The following is a 13,508-nucleotide window of genomic DNA, read 5'->3' on the forward strand; positions in this document are numbered from 1 at the left end:
AAAAAGAGATAAATACATAAAGGAAGCACAATCCAGAGAGAAAACAGGAAATGTATTTAAATGGTTAAATCAGAAAAAAATAACCATAATCAGAAAACGAGTGGCTGCTGGGTATAGTGGCACATGCTTGTAATCCCAGCACTTGGGAGGATGAAGTAAGATTGCCACTAGCCGGATTTGAGCCTGGGCTACATAGTGAGTTCAAGGCCACCCTGAACTACATAGCAAGACCCTGTCTCAACCAAAAGAGAGAGAGAGAGAAAGAAAACTGGCGGCTAATATTTATTTGAACTTCTTGCTAGGTACTATGCTAGGTATTTAATTATCAACAACCCTGCAAGGTGGTCTCATTGATCCCATTTTAGAATAAGGAATATGCCTCAGAGCTCGATTTGTACTCATTGAAAAAGGAGCAGAGCCAGGATGAACTCCTGCTGCTGGGTTCCAGGCAGGCAGGCAAGGCAGTCTTTCCATTTAAACTACAGTCTTCAAGTGAAAGGGAAAACAAAAGTGCAACCATTGCCAAGAGTGCTGGGGAACTGTGAGCAGTATTTCTCATCTACTTTTAAGGAAAAGTTAAGTACTTAATTGACTTTTCCCCTTTCAAATATAAACAATCTGCACTGCACTGTTAACTAAGAATTTGTAAGTAAGCATTCCCTTACAACCCAACAGAAAGGCTAATTTAGGGATGAGACATCTATTTAGTGTTTTGTTGGGATGGGGCGTGAAAGGAAAGGTCTTAGGAAGAAAAATGTGTCCATCATCCTGTCCGTGTACTTTTAAATGATGGCTACAATCTGTAGCTTTGAATGAAAAGAGGTAGAAAAGCTAAGACGTACTGGAAGTCAAGATTTCCTTTTCTGATGAGAAGTCTTGAAACACACAAAATACAAACACAAATACAGGTCATGGCTAGAATATATAAGGAAATGTACACAATTTAAAATACAAGCAAACAAAACGCCACAGTATTCTTTCAAACTGTGATCTTCAGCTAAAAAATTTACTTATTAAGTCTGTATTGTTTATCATTCATTCTTGTATTTTAGGAACTGTGACAGCAACAGTTAAAATGAACTTTTAACAGGCATAGGACTAAGTCAAATAAATAATATGCTATGTAATTACTGTAAACAATAATATATAATGACAATCAGTCTAAAAAATATTTCAGAAAGTATACCTGTAAGAGTCAAACTTGGGCCAGGGATTTAGCTCAGTGGTTCCGGCACCTACTTCACAAGCGCAAGGACCCGAATTTGATCACCGGTACCAAAAAAACCCACAAAAAAACAAAAAAGCCAAAGAGTCAAACTGATCTTGTCAAATTTTCTTCACAGGGTTTTCAGGAAGCACTCCATTAAGGGAAACTTAAAAGGATGTTCTCCTCACTTCCCCTTGGAATTATTAGATTATTCAAAAGATGGCTATCGTTGTAAACTAAATAAATGTCTTAACTTTGAGATAGATTGTTTTGACTATTAAAATAGGTATAAGCCAGCCCGAACTACATAGTGGGACCCTGTCTCAAAAAACCATAAATAAATAATTTATGGGCATGGTGGTACATGCCTGTAATCCAGGCACTCGGGAAAGCTCAGGCAGGATGGCCATGAGTTTGAGGTCAGCTGGGCTACATGAGTTCAAGGCCACAGAGGGAGACCCTATCTCAAAAAATTAAGAAGTAAATAAATAAATAAAGGGCTGTGACTTGACCCTGTACTAATCATAAAAAACAAATTCAACAAAGTGTTGCTTTAGGGGCATTTTTCCCCTGGGTTTTTGCTTCTTATGTGGGGGTATACACTTATAGTGGGGAGGTCAAGTATGTGATTCCTCACTGATAGTTGGCTATACTATTTCTCATCATCAAGTGTCATGGCTAATACCACTGCAACTTGAATACTACATATTGAAATTTAAAAGGGGGTTTTCTCCCATATTTTCCCATCTGAACCAACCGATGAGACTATAATCAAAATAGCCATTTGACTCAAATGAGCTCTGCTGATTATACACCAAAAGAATTTTAACTCAATTACATACTTAATGTATACACCAATCATTTGACAGGAAGCAACCAAGTTGCTATTCAACATGCTAAGGAGAAAACCAGAATGGAATTAATCAGAAATTACAAATCTATACTGACATGGGTTGACTATTAAAATAGTTACAGGCCAGCCTGAACTACACAACGGGACCCTGTCTCAAAAATCCATAAATAAATAATAAAAAATAAATGGGTTCTTGGGTTTTAAGAAAAAAGAAAAAGAGGGAGATAGGTCTGATGGAGAGATTAATATAGCCAGAGACCATGTTTCCACTCCTGGTTGTCACATACCAGCGCTTTACTTTGGTCAAATTATTTAGAATGCTAAGCCAACATTTCCAGATATGCTAAAAGAATGCAGCACTAATTCCTATTTCACAGGTGGGAGTGGAGATGAAATAGTTGTAAACTGATTAACACACGTTATGTTCTCAATAAATATTAATTTTCTTTCTCCCCAAAGGCCTAAGTCTCCTGCATATAGTCATTAAACTACATACATACCACTAAATTATATTCAACAGTCAGTGATCTATGAAAGAGGTCTTGTTGTGCTGTATCTATTAACCCTAGTGCAGCTAGGTGATGGCCAGCAAGTTTTTATTGAACACTAGGCCGTCATCTTAAAATTCAAAACTCTATTATAAAAAAAAAAATTCAAAACTCTATATACAAGTTGCATGGATAAAGAAAACTTTAATAGGCATCTTATCTTTGAAAATAATTATGGCCAGGGATTTAGCTCAGTGGCACTGCACCTGCCTTGCAAGGACAAGGTCCTGAGTTCCATCCCTAGCAACAATAAAAAAAATTTTAAAAAATTGGGCGAGGGATTTAGCTCAGTGGTTCCACCACCTGCCTCACAAGCACAAGGCCCTGAGTTCAATCCCTGGTACCAAAAAAAAAAAATTACCTACAGATAAAGAAGATGTGGGGTTTTTCTTATACAATGGAGTACTACTCTGCCATAAAGAAGAGTGAGCTTCAGACATTTCTAGCTAAATGGATGCACCTTGAGGCCATATGCTTAAGTGAAATAAATCAGACACACATGTTTAAACATCACATTGCTTCTCTGGTGTGAGAAACCAAAAGTGGAAATAAGGACTGAGATGTATAATGGCTGTTGGGAAATGGGAAGAAAGTGTTCAAATGGAAATGGGAACAAAGCAGGAGGGAGGGAGAAAGGAAGGGACAAAAAAAAGTGACAACAGAAGGGAAAAATGGAAACAAAGCTTTTGTACACAGGGAGGTGAGGGGGCTTAAGGGGGAATGGGAGAAAATAAAATTTATTTTAAAATAAAAATAATTATCTATATTATAATAGGATAACATGTGACATAAGAAACAAGGACTATCATACCACTCAGAATCCTTCAGTGCCTTTTCCAGCTCTCTCAAGAGCACAACCCTAGTAACCTTACAATGATCGCTCAGGCCTATCACTTCTACCTCTGATACAGTACCTCAGTTGCTCCAGTGCTCACATACAACTCCAGCCACACTGGTCTCACTGTTCCTCAAACTCTCTTCCCACCATCCCCCCACCCCTGCACTACCAAGAGTTGAACCCAGAGCCTCTGCACTGAGCTACATTCCCCACCCTTTTTTATTTTTGAGGCAGTCTTGCTAAGTCATTAAATTTCCTACAATGGGCTCAAATTCATTCTCCTGCATCAGTCTCCCAGCACTGGGATTACAGGCATGCGCCACCACACCAGGGACCCTGCCATATTTCTGCATGGCTTATTCTCTCATCTCCTAGTCTGTTCAAAATTGATTTCACTGATGCCACACTGAGCATTTTGCAACCCCACTTCCACACTACCCCAGCAGGCCCAACCTCCTTCCCAACATTGTCCACACCACCACCACGCAGAGCACTGAAAAACTTATAACACAGTAAGGAACAAAATTATAGACTATGTTCACTGTTTGTCTTTCCCAATTAAAATGTAACCCTCATCAGAGCAGGGATTTGTCAGTTCAGTGATACATACATATTCTCAATGCCTAAAATGCTGGCATATAGCAGAAATTTAGTAAATAATTGTTGAAATGAACTAAGGCCCTCTTTCACTTGTGGCTATGCAAAAGAATGTGCGACAAGTACTGAAGAAACAACCTGGAGCAGGTGAACACATTTGGATTTGTAAATTCTAATTTTGTAGAAAATATAATCTTAAATTTCAAAATTCATACATTTTTAAAAAGTAGGCTGGGGATTTAGCTCAGTGCTCCTGCCTGGCAAGCACAAGGTCCTGAGTTCAATTCCGAGTACCAAAAAAACAAACAAAGCAATTAAAAACGTAGTAATTTGAATTCTGTTACTCAAGAACTTACAAACTTGAACTTCAAAACCTCCCTGATCATCAATTTCTTCTGTAAAAGGGGGGAAAAGTAAATTAGGTAATCTTTGAGGGCATTTCAGGTCTAAAAATTCTGTTGCTGAGTTTATAAAAACCTAGTAGATGATAAAATCTACACACATTTCACCCATTTAATAAAAATCATTACTACCATGAAACTGTTAATCTGGGTAGAACTTTCATCAAATCCAATTCTGTCATCTTACATGTAAAAAAAACAATCCACAGGCTGGGGATTTAGCTCAGTGGTTCCGGCGCCTGCTGCGCAAGCGCAAGGTCCCCAGTTCAACCCCTGGTACCAAAAAAATAAAAAAAACAATCCACAAGTTTTGAACACTTTTTAAAGGATTTTCAAAAGTAACATAGTATGGTCTTGTAGGGTTATTTCTGGTCTGTATATGAAAGTGTTAACTGCTCCAAAGGCAGTAAATCTGTTTTTTCCTTATAGAAAACATTCAGCCCATGATTTAAGACTGTCCTAGAATTAACAATAACACACACTGTAGAAATGCGCCCCTCTACTCACAACAAAAAAGTAACATTATGGGCCGGGAATTTAGCTCAGTGGTTCCACCGCCTGCCTCGAAAGCTAAGGACCTGAGTTCGATCCCCAGTACCAAAAAAAAGTAACATTAGCCCAAAAGCTGTAAGAAAAAACAATTTTAAGTTTGTAATGAAATAACTATGTACAAAATTCTCCAGTTGAGTTTCTAAACAAACGAGCTCACCAAGACAATCCTATTGACATGAAGTGAGTTCAGCCACAGAAAGTGTTTAAAATTAGCGATATCCTAGGGAGCAAAATTTGGCTTTATAATTCAAACAGATATTCTTTTTAAATTTTTCAAAAAATATCTTGTCACCTCTAGTATAATTACATGACTTATGGCTAAATTCCAAAACTAGCTGATTTAATATTAACTAAAAGGACAGAAGCTTACCATCTCCAACCCTATCTCAACTCCCATCATGAATTCCTGAACAACCGCTGATCATCAGGCCCCTGCATTCTAGGGAATGCAGCTGATCTGGACACTATCCTGAACAGCACACATTTCAGCGTTCTCACTGAGTGTTTACCAGGGAACTCATTTCATTACTTCATGCTTGATAATACTTATCTAGATGCCAAGAGTTTGGAAACTGTTATAACTGTCTAAATACATAAGACATTAGAAACTGTTGTGATTCCTTGATGGATCTTTGAATTTTCATGGTATTATCAACCCAAACATTAACCTGTACTTTACTGGAGAGTATTCTCACAAATACAAAATGTAAAATTTCATGGAACTTACCACAGAACAAAAATTTTGCATGTATGGCAAAGTAGACCACATACCCACAGTATGACACCAAAATACTGCCAGGTTGGAGCTAATAAGTGTCAGTCAGCAAAAATAATCCACTGAAACCAAGACACTGAGGCATTCCTTTAACACAGGCACACACACGCACACACACACCCTTAAAGAGGCTTCTCTGTTGCCAATGAGCAAAAGGACATCATTTTTACTATTCATACTGTAACCTGCATGGAATTCCACTCAAGCTCAGCCAAACATCTCTTCTGAAAGACAAAGAGTGCCCAACAGAGTCAAGTATGTAATTACCAAAGAAACAACTTGGCTATAAGGGTCTTCAAGCTTGGAAGACTTTTTTCCTCCTCTAAATCAAGGAGGTGTAACTTGACAAACTGTTTTTTTTAAAGTGCAAATGATCCCTAACTGCTATAATAAAGCAATTACTCCTCCCACCCAAGCAAATAAAATAAGTGCTCCAAAGGCAGCAAGTCTGTTTTCCCTAATTTTATGAAATGAGAACAGGTTGCACTTCCGTACCCCCCTCCCCCAACTCAGCGGTCTCCCCCGTCTTCAGCAGAGAGGTAAATATAAACTCCACCAACTGGCCAGTGAAACTCTCATCTCCCAAAGCACGGGACGCATCGGGAGATGATGGAGCAAGGGAAGGGGCAGATACCGCGCCCCAAGCAAAACTGCCCGGGAGACTTGCGGGGTGCTGGAGCCGGCAACTGAGAAGGGAAAGGAGCGCCGGCGAAATCTTCCCTCTCCCAGGCGGGGCGGAGGGAGGATCCTCACCCGGAACCCTGGACCCGGGACCCCGGTCCCCAGCCAGACACAATGGGTCCGGCGAAGGCCCCGCGGGCTGGGGCCGTGGTCCCCTCCCCTTCCCTGCCCCAACGCCTCCCGTCTCCCGTCTCGGCGCCGGCCGGACCGGAGGCCTCGGAGCCGCTCCCGCTCCCCACTCCCGGGCTGCCGACTAGGCCCGGCTCCGCTCCGCCTCCTCGGCTCTCGCGTAGCGGCGGCGGCCGGGCGGGAAAGGGTGAAGGAGGAAGGAAAAGGCGGGCCAGAGGCCGCGGGCCGCGCTCGGGGCGGCAGGGTCGCCGCGGGGCGAAGGGCGGGCGGCAGGGTGCGCGGCGACGCTGGCCCCGGGCGGCGGTGTGAGCGGGCGGGCGGCGGGTGGCCGCAGTGCCTCACCATGTTGGTGTCCTCCAGGCCTCTCCCCTCCTCCTCCGGCTCCGCAGCGAATGGACGGCGGCGGCGGCGGCGGCTCCTCTCACGGGCTCGCCGGGCTCCCGCTCATGCGCAGTGCAGGCGGTCCCGGCGCGGCCCGAGGAGGCTGCCCCGGGCCTCGGGAGGCGGAGGGACGGGGACGGGCGGCGGCGGCGGCGGGCGCGGGGCTTCCCCGGGCGCGGGAGTCCCCGGGCGGGGGCGGGGGCGGGGGGCTCAGGCGGGCCGGGGGGAAGGGCAGGGGGCGTCGCGTCCCGCGCGCCGCCCTGCCGGTGTAGGGCGCGGGGTGGGGGCGCCGAAGGACATCCCTCCTCCGCCTCTGCGCGCTCCGACGGGCAGCCGCGTCCACACGGCGCGAGAGCAGGCCCGCCGAGCCGACAATTTGAGCTGCAGGGAGCGGCTGAAAGGGGCGTCCCAAACCACCTCTCCCCGGCAAAAAAAAATAAAAAGGAAGAAGGAAATAGTAAAGTCACCTCCGCCTCCGTGCCCCCTACCCCTACCCCACTCACTTCCAGCATCTGGACCGCACCTCTTCCACATGAGGATGCCAGAGGGACCTTAGTCTAGCCCTGTGGGTGCCCTAATGCCTTTTACGAAGTACAGGCTCTTCCCAGACCTCAGTGTCCCGGGGAGACTCGTGGGATACCCCAAAGTTGCCAAGGAGGAGGATTGGGCATTAGAGGCCCCAGACGTGAAAGTCTGAGGTCTAGTATCATTGGCTGCCTACTGCTTGCCCTAAAGGCTCCTCTGAAAGTTCACCCTCCAGGAGAAGTTTGGAAGGTAACAATAGGACATTTTTTTCCTTGAGGGTTGATGTCATACCTGGGTTGACAGTCCAAACATGACTACCTTGCATTGTAAGTTGGCTGAGGAGTACCAGGATTCTTAGCCAGGGGTCAAGTGGACAAATATGTGCTGCAAGGAGTTCAAAAGACTCATTTGAAGGGGTCCCTGACCTTGAAAATTTGCTATTCAAGCTAGCCAGAGCTCAGCCGCTCAGGAGGCTGAGGCAGGAAATCACCAATTCCAGACCAGCTTGAGCAACAGAGAGAGAGAGAGAGAGAGAGAGAGAGCGCCTATCTCAAAATAAAAAGGAATGGAGATGTAACTCAGTGATAGAACTCTTGCCTAGCATGCTTAAGGCCCTGGACTCAATCCTCAGGAACCCCTCTAGCCCATCCAGGGTATCTTCACACACCGAGGAAGGAAGAAAACAAGTAATATAACAAATGTACTAAGAAAATCATATCTGAAACTGAACCAAGAGTTTGTATATATCTGATAACAAGACCAGCCTGAGTAGGCCTGTTTTGTCACCATCATCACCAGTACTGTCTCCCCCCAGCATAGGCATACACTGCCAGATCAGCCCTACTACTTGACAATTTTGGTGATCTTATCAAAGCATCTACTTTTTTGGGTAGCTCCTGAGGGCCTAACACTTCCTGGAAACAGCCATGCGTTGAGAACTCCCATGACTCTATCAAGGTGGATCTTTGGTGGCTGCAGACTATTCACTCATTCATTCTTTCCACCAACAGATAGTGTATGGTACCAGTGTGCCAAGACTTTTTGCTGGGCTCTGGAAAAACAGCCCTGCAAGGCAGGCCAGATCTGTCTTGTACACAGAGACTGATACTGGACCACATCTGTGGATGCTCTCCAGGAATTCACCTAGCAACTGACCTAAAATATCAACTAACACCTAGTCTTCATGAAGAGGATTCACTGTATCTCTTGCCCCCAGTGTGTTTTACTTCATGGAAGCAATAGTTCCTGGATTTCCTTCACACTCTTTTCTAATTGTTAAGGGACAGTTCTTGACCTCATTCCTGCATTTGAACGCTTCCTTCTTGGATTTCTGCATTTCCCACAACTCCATTTTCTTCTACATCTCCTCCTTCTGTGGCCTCTCTCCTGTGCTGGCTTCATTGTCTTTGACTCTTCAGTGCTGGACTTTACAGACCCACCCCTGCTTCTCGTCCAGAATACAACCACTGTCATGCTCGCACACTCCCACAATGCCACCCTGTATCCCAGGGAATCCAAAATCTTGACTTTTGGCTCCTGAGTGGCAGCCCTACGCCCTAATTCTGGTCATCCCACTGGCCCTTCAAGCTTATCCCCAAACCTACTTTTCCTTCTGTCTTCTCACCAAATCATCCAAACTAAAGACCTGAGGATCATCATCCACAACTCTACCTTTTTGCCCCCCCAATCTAAGCTATTACCATCTCTCATCAATTTTTATCTCCTAAGTAACTTTCAAATCTCTGCTCTACCTTCCCTCCCTTGACCAAGCCTTTATCATCTCTCCTGACTTAACTACTCTTCCTCTTAACTAATCTCCCACGCTCTGCTCTTTTTCCACTGTACCAGGGTTGTCTTTCTATAATATAAATCTGGGCCAGGGATTTAGCTCAGTGGTTCCGCCGCCTGCTGTGCAAGCGCAAGGACCCGAGTTCGATCCCCGGTACCAACACACACACACACACACACACACAAATCCACTCTATAATGTAAATCTGAATTTCTTCCTTAAAATTCGAGGACTGCTTTAATCTGAGCCTTTTGGGCACAGAATTTTCTCTCTCCTAATCTGTCCACTCCCTTGCCCTTCCCCACCACCCTCCACACAAACTCAGCTCATGTGTCAGTCTTAATAAGCCAAACCTGCTGTGTCCCTCTTTCCCCTTGCTTCCTCTCATTCTGCTGTTCCTGGCACAGTAGCTGACACTACATAAGGGCTGTCCATGGGTCATGTGCTGCCTCTAAGCCTATGACCTCATGGAATCCTCACTTGACCCCTAGAGCTGTGCCTGGTTATTATGTCCATTTCACAGAAGATGAAAATGAAGCACAGAGAGATTAAATAACATGCCAAAGGCTGCACAGCAAGTTAGCAGTGGTGCTGGATTTAAACACATACAATGTAACTACAGTCTATTTTCTTAACCACCGCAATGTATTTCCTACCCAGAGCTCAGTAATTAACTCAAAGATGGTCTTCTCTGTGATCACTAGGCTCCAGCTGTTACGCATGTTTCTCCTTCTGTACTTCTGTGACAACTGGCATATGCTTCTGTCACACTTCGTGTGACATTATGTGATAATCATTTGCTTCCAGGACCACCTCCCCTCCAGAGTATGCCCTGCTCTGAGACCACTTGCACATATCTTTGAATTTTTAGTGTCAAAGAGAGAGTCTTACCTATGTGGCAAATGTATGTGCTACACAGTAACAGCTGAGTAAATAAATTAAAAGAAAGCAGAGTTGTTTAACTGTTGTCTGTTGATCAATCTTAAGACTGTTTGGGGCCGGGGATTTAGCTCAGTGTTTCCGCCGCCTGCCTTGCAAGTGCAAGGTCCTGAGTTCGATCTCCGGTACAAGAAAAAAAAAAAAAAAGAACCAAGACTGTACCTAAGGTTGAGGGTAGTGCACAGAAACAAAGTGCTTGCCCCGCACAGACGAGGCCCTGGGACCCATCCTCAGCACCACAAAAAATAAAGTAAAAAGCCCCTATTGTTTTCTGTTATGTGCAATGGCTGTTCTTGGCAGATGTAAATTGTACCATATGGTCTGATGGTAAATGGAGTAGCAACTGTACCCATCACTGCACTTCCTAGCCATAGTACTGAATGTGAAATGGAGAATTATTACTCAATCATCATCACTGTGTGAGAGAAACACAATTGTTAAAATTGTCCTGGTTATTTTTAAAATAGAAGAGTCCTGAAATAAAGCATAAATTACAATATTTAACAAAAGGATATTCATTAATATGTTCATAAGACTTTTTTTCATTTGATTTCAAATATTTGAGTGAAGGTTTTATTGTTTTTTCAGGTACAGAATTTCAAAAGATTATTTTTTAGTAACAGTCTCAATACAATGATAAGAAATATGATGGAAACATCTAGCTGAAGCCTCGCCTGTCTCTATTCCCACACAAACACATGCACATATATATTTGCTGTACACCTATAGCAACATAAGCAAATTAATATTTCAAAGCAAAACATTCAAGTAGAAAATAATTGTTGCTATTGCTGCAAAAGCTTACAAATTGATGTCAAAATGAATATTCCCTGATAAAACAGTCACAATTCTGGCTGGGGATTTAGCTCAGTGGTTCCAGCGCCTGCCTCGAAAGTGCAAGGTTCTGAGTTTGATCCCCGTTACCAAAAAAACCCGCAAAAAACAGTCACAATTCTGTTTAAAGGAACATAAAAACAAGGATTCTACACTTCTAGAATTTGTCCTTAGCGGAAAGAGCAGAAATCTGAAGACAGATTGCTCACATTTTTGGTAGTTCATCTAGCTAAAATTAAGCCTGCGGGCTATGTATACATAGTTACAATTCAAAGGCACTAGTCTGGCATGTACTACCACTAACCCCTCACACTTACCTTGGGTGGATTCAGTTTTGCCTAACATTTACATACAAATGCGTATTGGGTTCAGGCTTACTTATTTATAAATATGTAAACAAGATTGACCTATTTGACCTACACAACCCATTTGGGTTTGAGTAACAAATAGCATTTAGATTCTTATCAATTCAGAATTACAGCATTATTTGTTTGTGTGTTGATTTGTTTATGATACTGAGGATCAAATCCCAGGCCTCATGCAAGCTAGGCATGTGCTTCTACCACTAGACGCTACATCCCCAGACCCATAACAATTTTGCGGGGAGTACCAGGGATTGAACTCGAGTCCTTGCGCTTGCAAGGCAGGTGGCAGCACCATTGAGCTAAATCCCCGACCCCTCCATAACAATTTAAAAGAGTGAGGCAAACATAGTTAGACCTCAGGGTCAAGGACAGATCCTAATGTAGCCATAAGAAGTCTGACGTGGCAGCCATAGTCCCCCCAGGTTTATGCCAAACTCTATCAGAGTCGGGGTTGGAAATGAAAGCTTTCAGCTCTCCCTCTCCCCAGTAGATGTCATCTGTGAAGCTAATGGAGGGCTGCCTAGGACTCTTTCCTCCATGTCTGGAACATTTAGAAGAGGAATTCTTCATCTGGACAAAGGGAAGAACCTCAGGCACTGTCCCTAGGAAATTAGGCACCATTAGCCTCTTCATACAAAGAAGAGGCAAGAATATTCTAGCGGATCACTTTCCAAATTAAAAAATGGGAATATTTACCAGAGCCAGTCTGTTGTCTTAAATTACAGGAGGATCTGTTGATTTTGGCTGCTCCACACTCATGGTGGAAGAATGGACTTGCAGTAACAGCTTGGCACCGGAGGACCAGCAACAGGAGGCTGAGGCCATCACTGATGATGTCACAATCCTCCACTGTCCCAGAGCCCATCCTGAACCTCCCTGCCCAGCCCAGCTTGGTCACTCCTAGGTGAGACCACAGCTCAGCCCAAGGTGGTTTTCCTGGACAGCTGTTTGGTTGCAAAGAATGAATTCATTGAGACCATAATGGCTGTGACAGGTCCATAGAACAGGGGAAATGTGCCTCTCAGAGTTCGAGGTGCTTCCCTTGACACCTTGGTACCTCACCAAGGTGTTTTCCACAGATGACAACAGATGGATGGGACTATTCAGTCACCCCCTGCTTTCCTGTCTTATTCAATGGGTGGTACATCAGGCATAACAATTTCTCTGGGACTCCTTATTCTCAAGCACAAAATGCAAAGATTACATTGAATTACAATAAATTTCCAGCAAACCCTGAGTTTGTATGATTCTTTCCTAGCAGGTATTGGTAGCTCTCCCCAGAGTTCAGGACGGTATGGCCAGTTATATTCATGTGACTGCATGAAATGCTAGACAGCACTGTCTGACAAATACAACGCAAGCCACAAATATGGAACAAAATGAAATTTTAAATTTCCTTATTGTAAAATTTAAATAAGTTTTTTAAAACCTCATTTATTTATTTTTTAAACATTTATTTAACCCAAGATATCAAAAATATAAACATTTCAACATGTAATCAATATAAAGTATTACTCAGATATTTAACATTCATCTGTTAAATCTTTGAAATGTGATGAGTACTATTATGGTTTGGATCTTAAATGTCCCCCAAAAGTTCATGTGTTGAAGTCTTGGAGCCCTCTGATGGTGGTGGAGGAAGATGGTGGAAGCTTTTTTAGGGAGGGAGGCTGGCAGAATGAGCTCAGGGCCCGGGAAATGCGCCCTTGAATAAGAGAGGCACTGCCCCTTCCTCTCTCTCTCTGAGCTTCCTGGCGACCAGGAGGGGAGCAGCTTTCCTAGCTGCTCCCTGCACCTCACCATAGCCACAAAAGCCACAGTACCAGTGATCATGGCCTGCAACCTACAAAACCACAAGCCAAAAATAAACATTTCCTCCTTCTAAGTTGTTTATCTCCTGTGCTTTGTCACAGCCACAGAAAGCTAACTCAAGTATTTCACACGTAACGTCCATGTCCATCTTAATTTGAACCAGCCACATTTTTAAGTGCTCAGTTGTCACCTACACTGGGCTGCATGGCCCTAGGTAGTAGCTGGCATGAGGTGGATATTCAGCAGTTGGGAGTGATAATACTCTTGCCTTCAGGAAATAAA

General features: G+C 43.7%; 1 protein-coding gene across 3 annotated transcripts in view; it reads right to left on the bottom strand.

The window, feature by feature from the left end:
* The window catches only part of Dcun1d1 (defective in cullin neddylation 1 domain containing 1), a 42,371-nt gene extending 30,128 nt beyond the window's left edge, over positions 1 to 12,243 (bottom strand). The window contains exon 1 of one of the 3 annotated variants that reach the window (XM_004834661.4): positions 12,111 to 12,243. Coding sequence is in view for 1 of the 3 variants with exons in the window: in XM_004834660.4 (XP_004834717.1) it covers positions 6,924 to 6,926 (3 nt within the window). In the remaining 2 variants the exon portion in view is untranslated. Of the gene's footprint in view, positions 1 to 1,186; positions 3,609 to 6,923; positions 7,071 to 12,110 lie in introns of those variants that run through there. The other 2 variants (XM_004834660.4, XM_087186605.1) reach the window with 2 other exon arrangements.
* Positions 12,244 to 13,508: the final 1,265 nt, after the last annotated feature.

The sequence above is a fragment of the Heterocephalus glaber genome, unplaced genomic scaffold, assembly GCF_053883595.1.
Source record: "Heterocephalus glaber isolate CG9 unplaced genomic scaffold, H.glaber_assembly_v1.0 deba00001504, whole genome shotgun sequence".
Classification (NCBI taxonomy): domain Eukaryota; kingdom Metazoa; phylum Chordata; class Mammalia; order Rodentia; family Bathyergidae; genus Heterocephalus; species Heterocephalus glaber.